The 14390-nt window shown below is 37.9% G+C and overlaps 1 protein-coding gene across 8 annotated transcripts in view; it reads left to right on the forward strand.

Annotated features, from left to right (window-relative positions):
* Positions 1-385: 385 nt before the first annotated feature.
* The window catches only part of LOC144092156 (uncharacterized), a 119811-nt gene continuing 105806 nt past the window's right edge, over positions 386-14390 (forward strand). For all 8 annotated transcript variants that reach the window (XM_077624945.1, XM_077624952.1, XM_077624949.1 and 5 more), the window contains exons 1-2: positions 386-494; positions 1338-1512. In XM_077624945.1, the coding sequence (XP_077481071.1) occupies positions 1495-1512 (18 nt within the window). In that variant the 5' untranslated portion in view covers positions 386-494; positions 1338-1494. The remainder of the gene's footprint in view (positions 495-1337; positions 1513-14390) is intronic.

The following is a 14390-nucleotide window of genomic DNA, read 5'->3' on the forward strand; positions in this document are numbered from 1 at the left end:
CGAACCAACCCGAGTCTGACACCCCTGTTCTAGAAGCTGAAATATGAGTGATTCTTAATAGAAAAAGTTGGCTGTAAGCTAACCTGCAGCTATTGTTTAGATTTGCATCCAACATAGCGCGTTGTAATTGGAAAAATGACCTTGTTGATCTTTGGCTATTTTGGTATGTCCAAGTGGCCCACTGTCAGTTTGCTTTATGAATGTATAAACTTTACTATGACACTGCCTCATGGCCAGCTGTTAATAACCTAGTACACACTGCACTCTTGAGCGTCCAGATGTCTTTTTTTAATATCTCTATTTATGCTTGTCGTTATTTCCTCGAGTCAGCTAAATGGAACCACAAAAGTAGGTGGGTAAATCACATTTGACGTCTTTGATTTAAGGTGGCGAACGAGCAGGACCGCCACAGGTGAGGAAGAGCAGAGGGAAACTGGAAAATGGGGGTGTTTTTCCTCTTCACACCCCCAAAAAGGAAGGCAACCAATGCAAAAGTAAGTTCATTATAATGTCATTGTCCGTAACCGTGAAGAAAAAGGAAAATAGCGAGGCGTCAATGCGGGTGCGTTTTTTATCATGGTCACGTGAGGTCATGAAAAAAGAAAAAAAAAAGAGACCGAAATTATATTTTTTGTAGGAACGCTGACAAAAGCATTATGATTTTTATTCTTGGAATGTCTTCTCGTGGGAAAATATATACCCCGTAACAAATTTGTCAGTTCAAATTATTGTTCTATTAAACTTTTTATGGGAGCAAAATGTTGGATTGTGAAAGTGAAGCCAGGGACAGAAATAATTCAGAATTCTTGTGATTGATGGAGCATGATGCTGACCCTATCTATACAAGAAAATGAGAAATTTCAGGAAATTGGTGCTGTCAGTTACTACATAAATTTTATCTACCAACCTCTATATATTTATAGTCATTAAACAACTATGAGTACTTATTAAGAGGGGTAAAATGTGAAGTCATACTGCTATGTAGTCTATATAAGAACAGCGTAAAAGAGAGAAAGAATAAATGATTGTGTTTTTCTATTGATAAAAAAAGAAGTAATCATGAAATTAGCTTACTGCTTTTATATTTTCGTTGGTCACGTTTGACTGGGTAGTGCTCTGTTTATTTCGCAATTAAATATGCAATTACGAATACTGTATGCACTAAATTGCTCATTTCTAGAAAAGCAACTGTATTCCTGTAGTTTTAGCATTTGGGCTTTAATAATGGTGGCCAAGAAGCATTAGAGTGGTCTAATAGTGCCAGGAATTGGCAATGGAATAAGCGATTTATTTGCGGGTAGTGACAAAGTTGCTCATACTTGTGCTCATGGTTCCAGCTATTACAGAGTCTGTGGAGAAATCATTTTTACTGCTGAAAAGACTGAAAACAAACAGAATGCCTTTCTTCTGTGGCACTCGAGACTTTCAAAACGCAAGGCACAAAAGGAAAACTTTCAAAAGCATCATGGATGCATTCATTGAGAAGGAAAACGCATGGACTTCATTAACAAGGTAAGACCGTAATGGTATTTTCTATTTTTTTTAAAGAAATGTGTCAGGTTCGCCATTAGACATTCCCAAATCCTAAATGATAAAAATAGATTTTAAACAAATCATATGTTGTAAAACTGACTGATGGCCATGCCTCCCAAGCCATCAACCTCACACAAATACTTCCAAATATTTCATTTACAAAATTAGTTTTTTCCAACCCTCAAAATAGTGAAGCAGGTATATCACACTAATAAGCTGTCTATTTAAATCCATGTCAAAGCAGCTGACAATGAAATTAACACCAACAATATGAAAACTGATTAGCATGTCTTAAGCCCCATGATATCCATTCCAAAGTAAATCCCTTGTCTCAAGAATTTATTATTTGGGAACCACTGACCTAAGGTTAGAACGCACCACTCACCGTTCATAACCGCTGCCGTATTTTGGGAAACACTGTTTCTTTAACACACATAGTAGTTGTCACAGTGGATGAGGATGAAAAGTGCAGGTAAGTGAATTGACATGCAAATAATATTGACCCACTAAGACTGAGTAGCCATCTGTTAGGATGCCCAAGTGGTTGGAGAGAAGGAACTCAGAACTTTGATTTCAGACTTGTATTTTCTTCTCAAAGTGAAATCCCCGGTTCAAACATTTGTGTTGAAATCCCCTATTCAAACATTTCCCTAAAGCCCAAAGCCTCCTTCATCATTTGGACCAACCGATGCAGAGCTGTTGCCCGAAAAGGGAGAATTGAAGGAACATTGACATATTGTGCATTGTTTGAATAATTAGTATGCGTTGTCTAACTGCAAGCGTACAACCTGACCTTTTTCGATAATGGCACGCAGGAACATCTGCAGCCAGCCGCACGGAGTTAATTCATCCATTCATTATAATACGCCTTCATTTCTAATAGTTTAAGTGCTGAACTGTGCACTGTGTAAAATAGGAATTTGCAGTATTTTCATTTCTGCCTGAGAACAGTTATGGCTGTTGCATTCTTTCTGACTTCAATTAAATACTGAATGGGGCCTGATACGTTTACTTGAGAAATGAATTCAAACAACAAAGGACTTAAATCATCACATCCCATGTTTCGTATCCAGGAAAAATTCCAACACTTTAATTAAATGCCAACGTGAACAGCGAGACATAAAAAAATAAATAAATAATCATGTTGCAGGCTAAAGTTCAAACAGTTGCATGGATACTGATTGCTGCAAAACACCACATAGCTGATGATTAGCTGTTCTTGAGCATTCCCTGATTGGCTGCGTTTCACTGCGGCCGTTCATTCTCGACGATAGAATCCATTGGAGAAAATGATTTTTTTAAAAATTTAGCTAAATGTAATCCGTGATGGGAATACAAATGTTTATTCAAGTGACATTGATTAATGAAGTATCAATTTAACTCCCTCTTGGTCATCTTTAAGAAGTCCAGAATTAACTGATTGGTCTTGAATTTAACAACAACCACTTTAAACACTAAATCACTTTAGTTTTCATCTTTGGACTAGCTTTAGGTTGCGGAAACACATTTTTAGAATTATTCACAGAGCCCTTCATGGTTACGAATTCTTCATACTTGGTGTATATCCTGTCTTGGTTTGCAGTAGTTTTTGGTTATGTCTCTTCTGCGAGCCCAAATTGTATTCATTCCCAGAAATACTGATAATTCAGACAGTATATTTTGCACATTTTGTCTTGTTTCTCCTAGCTGAAATCTTTCTAATGTTTGTTTTATGAGTATTTGATATTTGTTTTTCAATCCGAGCGACATACTGCCATATTGATCTGACCTGTACTACGCCTTCAGACTAAGTAGTGCTGGCCAATGGTATTTAAAATAGTTGTATCAATCTTTTATTCCCTGTCAGGGTATACTTTCAAATTTCCTTGTTAAAAACCTAAGCGGAATCTTTATTTATATCATTAGCATCAATGCAACAACAACAAAAATCCATTACTTTTGATTTTTCCTATCTATAAAAGATATTTCCATCATATTACATGGACTAAATCATTTTGGCTTCTCATTGATGAGGAGTTTGTTTTGTTTGTTTCTTTAACCAGCGTAGAAATCCTGGCTTGGCTTATTGTCGAACACTATTTAGGAAGCAATAACAGTTGTGCTCGAGGCTACGATTGAGGTTATTGGTTTCATTGCACATCAGCGCTTGTCTGCTTGTGAAATGCACAAAGGTGAGATACAGACAGATTGCAAAGGGGGAACACGTTTCCCCCTGCTTGGCTACCAAAGGAGACGCTTAAGACTGTATTTTGTGAAGAAATAATGACTTCCTAATTAGTATGCCTTCTTCTTCTACCTCTCTGGTGGAATGTTGATTGGAAGATCTCAGTGAGCCAGTGCACCACCTCTGCCTTATTAAGTCAGTCTTGTGTTCAGTATCATCTCAGGAAAAAAAATGAACAACCCACGTTGTGAGATTGTCCGACTGAATGGTAAATATCAGGTGCATAATTAGCGTTCCCTGTCATAGCTCGCCTCTTTTGTGATGTAAAGTGGTTGTGCGCCTCAAAGAGAGGCTTTGGCATTTCTTTCGTAAACAACATTCCTCCCACTGCGCAAGTCGTGATGTTTCAGCTACTAATTTGGAAATTATTGTATTCGGTAGAAAAAGAAATGACATGAGCAAAAAAAAAAAACACCTTAGTGTGAGTGTCAAACAAAGAAGGAATTGGCAGACAATATCGCGATAATTATTCGTAGTATGCGATATTGTACTGTACACAATGTACACGGCCATATCACGGTAGTAACAAAGAGGCATGCTCATTGTTAGGCCACCCTCGAGAGGAAGGAAATCCAAACGAAGCGGCTTCCTGCTGGTGATGTGCGCCACTGTGCTTCAAAGGTCAACAAAACATCCCTGGAGTGCTTTTCACTTCCCATGAAAAGAGAAACAAAGAGTAAATAACAGATTTTGTTACAAGAATATCGAGGCCGTGGGACTGTAGTGTTGATTTTTTTATTATTTTTAATTTGTTGTCTTTATTCTTTTGTTTTATGAGATGAACACACAAAAAGTAGGCATAGTTTGACATCAGGCCGACAGACAATGATTTTTCGAGGTGATAGAGAATCTGTTTGGTAAAGATTGATTTGGTAATAGCTTTGGAATAGAGCAAAATAGCCATTTTTGACCAATTTCTGGATTTCGAAGGGCTCTTAATTAAAGAAAACTAGCTTTTGGAGGATAAAAAAATCCTAATGTAGTTTTTGAATGGTTGGTTCGTTCAAAATACTTTGACATAAGAGATTGTCTGGTTAAAGAAAAAGGGATGGAAAATTTACCATATGGCATATTGGTGAAAATTTGTGGGTCCTTTATTAAACATTGACATTTGTAATCAGGAAATGCCTGGTAGAAGGTTGGTTTCTCTAATTTAATTATTGTAGGGTTTATTGTAGGTTAGCACAATTGATCAACTACAGGAAATAGCTCTTATCTTAGGTAAACATCGTATGAGGTGCAAATTAGATCTTAGGTATTGAGAGTTATTGAAGAGATATATGAAGAGAGTCACTTCATTTAATTCATATATTGAATGGTCATTTTCCCACGTCATTGCCTGATTAATCCTTTTGTTATTGCACTCCAACTTTGCAAGCCTTAAATTTGCATGGAGGTGCTTCCCACCGCATTCTTCATAAGACTCGAAAATCAATGTCTGTTCTGTTAATAGTAGAATAAATAAATCTTTCTATTTCCCAATACAATGCTAACATCAACGCTTTTTTAATAGCAGTGATTCACTTCTAGTATTCTGAGAGAGAGCGCTATACAAATATTATGATTATCAGGACTGTATGTATGTGAGGCCTGCACAACGCTCATGAATGTTTAAGATAACATGAGCTATTAATCATCAGCCTATGCGCAATAGTAATATTAATTGTTTACATTTGGGGCTCAGCAAAATTCCCTTTTACTTTGCGTCTTTGGAAATGAGTCCATCAAAGTTACAGTCAGTTTAGAGTGTCAGATGTTTTTGAAGAATGCATGCTGTCGGGGGGGGGGGGGGGGGGGGGGGGGGGGGTACGAAGAGTGACAGTGCAGTAAGGATTCAGTGCGGGCTTGGGCTCTTCTAGCCATCTGTTAGAAAATATACCAAGTAAAATACTTTTTGATGTCGTCAAATGCGGATACAAAGTTTTTTTTTTAACTGGGTGAAAGAGACTTGCTGGCATCCCTGAAAGACGGCCAACCTCGGTGCATTTACACTGCGATGGAGTGCAAACTACTGCCAAACACAATAAATAAAAATACTGCATAGATTGTCAGAGGGTTTCTTCTCTGAGATGAAATGGAATTTTGATTGTCCCTTTATAAAAACAAAATAATGGAGAAAATATGTGTATATGTAAAGTAAAGAGTGATTTTACAATTTTTACATTCAGAGAATGCAGTACTGTGACCTTTAACATTATATTCAAAGCTCTCTTCTTGTTCATTATGATTGTATAACAGCGATGAAGGTCAGGCTGAAGACTTTATTGAGCATTAATGTCTTTATTTTCCAACCCTGAGTCAATAATGGAGGTATTTTTTTTGCCTTGATCATATTCCCCTATAGCAATTATGTCTTCTTCATTCTCAGCTAAATTCATTTAGTTTTTCAGTTTTTAAGATGGACAATCTGGTGGTTTTCATTGGCAATTATTAATTGTTGTGGAATACTACTCTTGCTAGCATGGCGACTTGTCATCGTCATTTTTTAGTTCTGTTTTTGCCTCCCGTCATCTCTAGCTAAGATGAATTACTGCAACAACAAGCAATGATGAAGGGGCTTATGAAAGGATGGCTGCAGATATCGCTTTATCTGTTATTGCTTATTTGTTTGGATAGACCACGGGAAAATTCTCAGGAAGCACGTGATAAGGATCGAGAAGATAGAGGGAATCTAGCCCAGCGTGAGCAAAAAGTGGATCAGGTCAATCTAGAATCCATCCGCTGTATTTGATTTTGATATCTTTGACCCAGCTGATACCATAGGTGTATATTATTTTGATAACTGGATGATTGAAGCGCCGCCCTAACAAGTCAGGTTTTGCGTTCTAAGGTACAACTTCCATGTACGCCACTCCACGAGCACATTCATTTCTGACTGAATACAAGAACTAACTCCACAGTGAGAGCTTTGCACTTTGAAATCAGCTTGTTTACTGAAAACGCAGTCTTACAAGTGATAGTGAATTAAAAAAAAGCTTCAGAGTGTTATTTTTATTCTGTACTCGGTTATTTCTAGTCAGGTGGAAAATGTTCTTCCAACGCCCTCGCATAGAGTTTGAGAAGCAAACATTTGTAAAGGTCATGTTTTTAGTAAGACAATTTTCTGTCAGACTATTTAGAATTATACACGAATAGTTTTAAACCATTTTGGTGTGAATATTCAGAAACGGAGAACAATTACCGTATTTTCCGGACTATAAGTTGCAGTTTAATTTTTTTTTTAGTTTGTGACTTATTCTGCAGTGTGACTTATGTGTGAAATTATTGACATATTATTCTATCCTTTCACTAGTCATTTTTATACTGAATTGCAAGAGAGTTCTTAAGTCTGAAATATTATCCCCCATTTGCCCATATTTGCATATAGGATTGTCGTTGTAAATGTGCAGCAGTCAGTGGCCAGCTTCTAAAATTACACAGCACCAAAGTGCTTGTGGTTCCCACCATAAATCAGACCCAAAGAAGAGCACGGACATCCAATTTTACCCCTTTTCCACCTGGCGCTGCCTCCCAGGTCCATCAGGTTGCTAGATAAGTGTCCTCCTCTTCCAGCCATTTGAAAGCCACCTTGAAAAGAATCCCTCACATCTTATGACGCTTGGCGGCGCGTCACCGCTTCTGCCATCCGCCATCCATCACATGTTAGGGCATGCAAATGTTAGCTCAACTGTTCCCATCTTTTTACTTGTTTAGTATCCTCCGGCTGTCGAATTTCAATCCGACATCATCCATTTCCGGTTTTTGAAACCACTCATGGTATTTGAAATGAGATGCATTCTATTCTGTCTGTTTTAGACATCAATGAGTCCCACATGAAAACATTATTTACTCTACAGATGAAGCGCTTTTGTGATCACAGATTCTCTAAAGGAGCAAAAATCCAGCAAGCAGCCACACTGCTGTTTTTCGCTGCGATCCCCCTTTCCCCAATTCCCTCGCTCATCTCGCGGCCCCCCAAGCCTGATGTGCTTTAAAGCCCCCACTGACATTCTTCTACCCCGCTGATGAAAGAGATTGCTTGGGTATTGCGCTAATGAATTGGCATTATTATTAAATGATGTTTATAAATGTTGACCCACTTTGCCCCCGATGATTAGTGCTGAAACTTAAAACCTACACCGTCAATTAGGAGTTCAGTTATTTCTGCTGTTCTCAAGGGCTTGGGAATTTGGAGATAAAAAAACATTTGCAACTCATTGGCGCCTCCTTGTGCCTCTTAGAGGAAAAGTGATGCTTATTTTGGGGGGAGTAAGGGACTGGCATTTCACCAAAGGACCCTCTCATATCTTCATGCTAATTAAACATACCTAATCATCTTGCAATATAGATGTTAAATGTCAAACTCATCTCGCGTATTTTAATTGGCCTCAAACTGATTTAGGCTGGGGTGTTTAATTACTTTGTTTACTGGGCTTTTGTTTTATTTAAAAATAAAGAATAAAAATGGATTGCAAATTATTTTGCAGACCTCCTAATCACTGATAGGAGACTGATAGTACCCAGTGACCCCCAGTTTATATGAAACTCAGGCAGGCCCTCAGCTGGCCACAGGAGGGCATACTAGCCGCAAGGCTCCTCATCTTTTTGAGCAAATATTTAACTTTCTGCTTTTGTTAATTGTGTGGGCCATAACTTCACACTGAAAGCAAGGCTTTTCATTCAAGGAATGGTCTTGAAGCCATTTTAGAAGGTTAACAGGATTTGGTTTAAGGGGAAATTTCTTAGCCTCTCATTGAGACTAATTAGTTCAGCATTTTTAGCACACGAACATAACAACATTGATATTATTCAGAGCGCCAGGTGTTGCTAAGCACTATAATCATTTTAGCTCTTTTGCTTACTTGGTTTGACCAGCAATGTTGAATCTTGGAGGGTACAGAATGGAAGGGGACCACTATTTTTGCAACAGTAATATGTATTTATTGTTAAATGAATTTAACAGCACAATGATAAAATGGGTGACTGCAAAAAAGTAACAAAAATAACCAGCCAAAATAGCTCTTTATCAGATCAGATTTTTTAATAAATATATATTTTATATAACAAACTACTGAAGTTCTACAGTGCCTTATATTGACTAGAAATAATGAGATGCACTCTTTTAAGTGACGACTTCCTTCTACTGTTACGACTGAGTAATGCAAGAGAATGTAGGCTGTGTTGAGGAATATTTTCATCATATGCTGCCGGCCAATAAAAAGAGGGTAGCACGCTCACATATGGCCCACGGGCTGTGGGTTGGACACCCTTGGTTTATCCCACAACATTGTTGAACTTGCAAGTTTAGGTTCAAACCATCATATTATCAACCCGTTTGGTCACATGACATTTTACATGGTAGATTATTTAATCAAATGCAAATTGTTTATACAAAAAGAAACTTGATATTGTTAATGCTTGGTAGGCTGGATTACAGAACATAGTCTCGGGATACCCCATGGATCGGCGGCGTGTGTGATTTTGATAGATTTTTGGGGGGGAGGGGATTTCCGAAAAATCAGATCCGAGGAGCGTAAAAGATTTTTTTCTGCCAAACGTAATTGGCTGTCATCCATTTCTGTTCTTCACCGACCAGATGTCTATCCCATACTAAAGTCTGTACAGATACAGCTGCGATGACTAAATTGTAGATTCACACGTAGTTTCCAACCACCTGGAGGGAACTGTCTTGATTGATCGTCATTTAGTGACTCCCATCATGCAGTGCACGCATTTGAGTGACTGTGGATGATGTATACCTTTTCAAATCATTTCGGTTTGAAATTCCGGTCTTCCATTTTCCTCTGTGGGATGGCAGCAGTACTTCATCAGTTCACAGTTCGACATTTTGGCATTTAGCTTAATGTTCCATCCACGCTGGGACGTAATAGAGGGAAAACATTGGATGCCTGTTTTGTGGGGAGCAGAAGAGAGTATTGAATTACACTGCATTTCTGGACCAAGCAGTGGAGAAAATCCTCATATTTACATTTTTTATTGCTTTTTTCTGCTGCTTATGAACTCCACAAAAGCCCATAGGTTGATCAGTGATCTTAAAAATCCCTTCAAGATTTACAGTGAGACCGGCAAAGGCTTTAGTGTGTGTGTGTGTTAAAGGGGAGTTGAATTCCAGACCCACTGTGGCTTACAGGAAATTATGTCAGCCCTGCCCAGACTACCGTGACTCATTGTTATGTTCATGCCGTCTTTTTATACTGGCCCACATTTGGAAGCAGATCACTGTCGCTAAGACATTTTTTTTCCTACAAGAGCAAATACTTTAAAAAAAAGCTTTGCTCCCTAATGGTTGAGATTGAGTGAGTTTTGGGTTTTACTACCCACAATAAGGCCATGACAAATCAGTAATTTATTGTGTAGTAATTGCCTTTTTAGGTCTTACAGTATTGTCCTATGCAATGTGGAGTGTGAATCCAAGTGAACAATAGATACATTTATGCACATTTCTTTTTAATGTGCCTATTGTTATTTTGCCTGTTTCCCAGAATAGAACTTGATGAACTTTATTTTTCAAAGAAATTGGTAAATGTTTGGATTGGATTGGATTGGATAACTTTATTCATCCCGTATTCGAGAAATTACGTTGTCACAGTAGCAAGAGGGTGAGGATGCAGAAATAGGAAAGGCATTTTGGACATAAATAGATAGGTAAAAAGTAAGTTAATAAATAAATGCATGAATAAATATATAAATACATAAGCGTGTTGCTGAAATAAGTTTAGTGCCTTACATTTCTTAAGCTGACCTAAAACTATGAGAATTGTAAGTCAGGCATACTAAAGACGCTTAGTTTATGCTTCAGCTGTGACAGTAACTTCCTCCCTACATTGGCGATGTAAATGCAGTCATCAAAACAGCTGTACATAGTTGGTGGCCAGATGTGTACGCGTTGCATACGGCTGCTGTAAGTACAAATTATGGGATGTTGAGTGCCAGTGTGCACGTAGGCAAACACACGGCAACCACAAACTGACCTCAGTTCAGCCTCAGAACGGAATGAAATTAGACGTGCAGCATGTTTCTACCAGGAAATATTTCAATGAACAAAGTTTGATTGTCAAATGAACCTTGATTTTTCAGTTAGTTTACTTTTGACGAGATGTACAGGTCATTCGGGGGATGTTAAAATGGCTTCAACATGGTTTTGAGAAAAAGCCGACGTTGCAAAGAAGCGGAAACAAATGACTGACAGATGCTCAGATGGCAGGCCCAAAAAAATTCCAATAACACTAACAAACGTCCCAAAAAACTTTGTATTTATTTATTAATTGTAATATGTCCGTGTACTTTGGGTGTGTGTGGATCATGGGTGGTATTCCTATAGAAAGCAGAGGCTCGGAGAACGTTTGAGTTACAAGCCAATCCTCAAGATTTACATTCCTGGGAGGTTGTGTTGCTCAATAGGGCTTCTTCGTTCCCCCCGTCGGTTGCTAACTCTGTCATTTACTACGTGTGGAGGGATTAAGTGAGGAAAAGTGAAGGGTGGTCCTTGTTTTTTTTTTGTAATGACCAACACTTGACTTTGGCACTGCGCTTCGCACTTGCGTTACCATCTTGACCTTCCAAAAGCTAAATATGGTCCTCGAGACAGGACAGAACCAACCTGGATATTACACAGCTAAACTGTATATACTGTAATAATTGCAGTGTGTATCGGCCTATGCCAGCTATTATAAAAAGGACCAGTGAAGTGGTTTTTATGATATAAAGAAAAGTGATAACAATATTACAGAAAAAAACTGTCGTTTTGAATTGTACATTTATCTGATAAATCTTCCACTGAATGATTTTGAATTAAAATAAGACTTGGTAATTGCCATTTTAATTGTATAAGACCCAACTGAAAGCCACGCTTACAGAAGATTCATGAAATTAGGCAAAATGTATTTCAGAATGATTAAATCTTTTATTTTATTGCACGTGGGTTCCATTTGACATTTTGTTTTCATTGGAACGCAGCATATTGAGCTACTTCCACCGTTGATTGGAAATGGTGCTGAAAGATCCTATCTTAAGGAATGATTATTACTATTGCTATAATTATACCTCATACCTTGCGAGAAACAAAATCAACTGAATTTTGGTATCAGAAAACTGGAAATGCGTTTTAGGCATTATATCCTGTTATAAATCTTCCCCTGTCAACCTGTCAAAGTAAAAATAAAGCAGATCAATGGTAGCATAGCCAATGACTGGCCCAGCTTTGTTGGACAAACCACAATGCCCAGACTGGGTCACTTTCTTCAGTTGAGGTAGAAAAAAGAAAAAGCCGCATTTGCGGTCTGTCATGAGACGCTGCCAGAGTGTTTTTGAGGAGGATCATGGTGAATAACCATTGGTTTTGTCAAGATGGCTTGTGATTACTAGTCTGCAGTGGCCGTTATGTTGCTTGGGACTCAGAGGGCAAAAGGTTCGATCAGAGAGGGGAAAAATACACTCCTCTTCGGCAATTCCTCTTCGGAATTGGACTGCCATGTGGAAGAAACCCATTTAGGAGTAAGAAGTAGAACTTCAAATTATACTTTAGCAATGAATACAATGCTACTATGACAGAACCCAACCCAGAAATGACTGGATCTAAAACTGCTCATCTGCAATTGAATTTTGTGGCCTAAACGCTGACTCGAGCCCAATTATTTAGATCAGAAAGTTCATTTCAATAACCCTTGTTACTATAAACCTTGAAAAAAGATCACATTTATCTTTATTGCACTTATCGTTTGAAAGAACCAAGACACATTTCCCCGAAAAAGGACCTGCTTATACAATTCCTCCTTTTTCAGGGCGTTGAAAAGCACCCACTGGTGTTTACTATCATTTTCCTTGCTGTCACCCATTTCCTACTGCAGTCAAAGTTCCAGAATTTTCTATGTCATGTCTACCGGTGCTGCGATTCATATCATTTATGGTTTTGCTTAAGCGGTGGTTGACTGTAAAGCAGCATTCCTTCTCTCCAAGCTCCAAATTTGGAAACTATTCACTGACTTCATATTAAGCACCTTAAAATGCAGTGCCATTTTCATGCTGTATTACTGTTACTATCATATAATTCTATATAGGATTTCTCAAAAAGATAACACACCAAGTTGATTACTCACAATTCCTCACCCTAAATACCCAGTTGACTAGGTGTGTGACTCCACAAAGTCTGTAGTCTTGGGCTCATGGGTTCTCTGTACCGATTTCTAAGTATTACCTACACTAAGACCCCATAATACCAAACACACCCATTCTTTCATCAGCAGACATAGGAACCAGACAAAACAGAATGAAGGATCATTCAAAGTATCCCAAATTAGCTCTTAGAAAAGCATGCAGTGCAACTTGTATTTTTCGAGTTCTAAACAGAGGTTCAGTGGTTTTGGACAACTCCCATCTCCTATCCATCCTTCCTTCATCTTGCCGTATTCATAAATCATTATCTGTCTGAGAGGGTGGAGTAGCTGATTACTTTTTACAAAGCCGCTGTGTAATTTGACTAAGTGGTACTTTCACCTAGTTTATTGATGGGAAAAAAAATTGGCTTGTTAAAAAAAGGGGAAAAAATAGGGGGTAAATATGTGGTTCTCTCCAAAGCATAAAATCAGTAACACTATGGTTTAGTTTTATCGCATAGGCACTCTTAATTAAGGGTAGATTGGAGTTTCCTCTTCTGCCATTTTAAAAAACACTGAAGTTTAAGCCAACCTTGACACTTTACTTTGAGACACTGTTTCCACAAGAAAATAAAGCCCAAAAATGACGCAACAAAGATCTTTGAAAAGTTCACTAAGCCAACATGTTGAAGAAAGGCTGCCATGTAGATGTTAGAAGTTGGAGTGGAATTTTCCATAGACATCTGCCTTTTACTTGGTGTAAGACTACTTCTTCAAACATTATTTGCATAATTTGCAGTGGTATGACGCAAACTGTATTTTCTGATGTTTATTCTGTAGCCAATACTGGATTACAATAATTGTTTTAGACATCATTTATGGTGTTAGTTTATTAACTGTTTTGTTACAAAAACATTTAGACATCATTTATGGTGTTAGTTTATTAACTGTTTTGTTACCAAAATATTTAATAGAACACTTTCGGAAATAGTTGTCCTCCATTAAGCTCAGTTTAACAGAAATCCCCAAACCTTGATCTTACCGACAATGAAGCCTAATTAAAATCTTTTTTGTAATTATCTATATAGAAAAAAACATGTTTCTGTGTGTTTTAATCAAAGTTGGCATTTTTGCACTTACTACATACATTTTGTAAAACCATATTTTGAGTAAGGAGTATTTACACCCCATAGTTAGTGGTGGCTTTAAATCGCCACTGTGTAGAAGTATCTTTTCCATCCCAACACAGTTGAGATTGCAACCCTCAAAATCTTAGCTATAAAAAGATTGTCTCCTAGTTGAATTTTTAGAGGATTCACGGAAGCAAATTATCTCAGCATGCATACATCTCATTTCAAGCAGTCGCCCACAATAACTTCAATATATATATTTTTTCTTTGTCTCTGTTTCTCTCATTGCATCAATGGAATCTTGTAAAAACCTGCAAGTTGGGGAGCTATGCAAGTTTTTCTGCCTTCAATGTCACCTTTCAGTGGGGCTGGAGGCATGGTAGTCTGAGGGAAATGATGACCACAAAGGTT

This window comes from Stigmatopora argus, chromosome 17 (genome assembly GCF_051989625.1).
Source record: "Stigmatopora argus isolate UIUO_Sarg chromosome 17, RoL_Sarg_1.0, whole genome shotgun sequence".
NCBI lineage: Eukaryota > Metazoa > Chordata > Actinopteri > Syngnathiformes > Syngnathidae > Stigmatopora > Stigmatopora argus.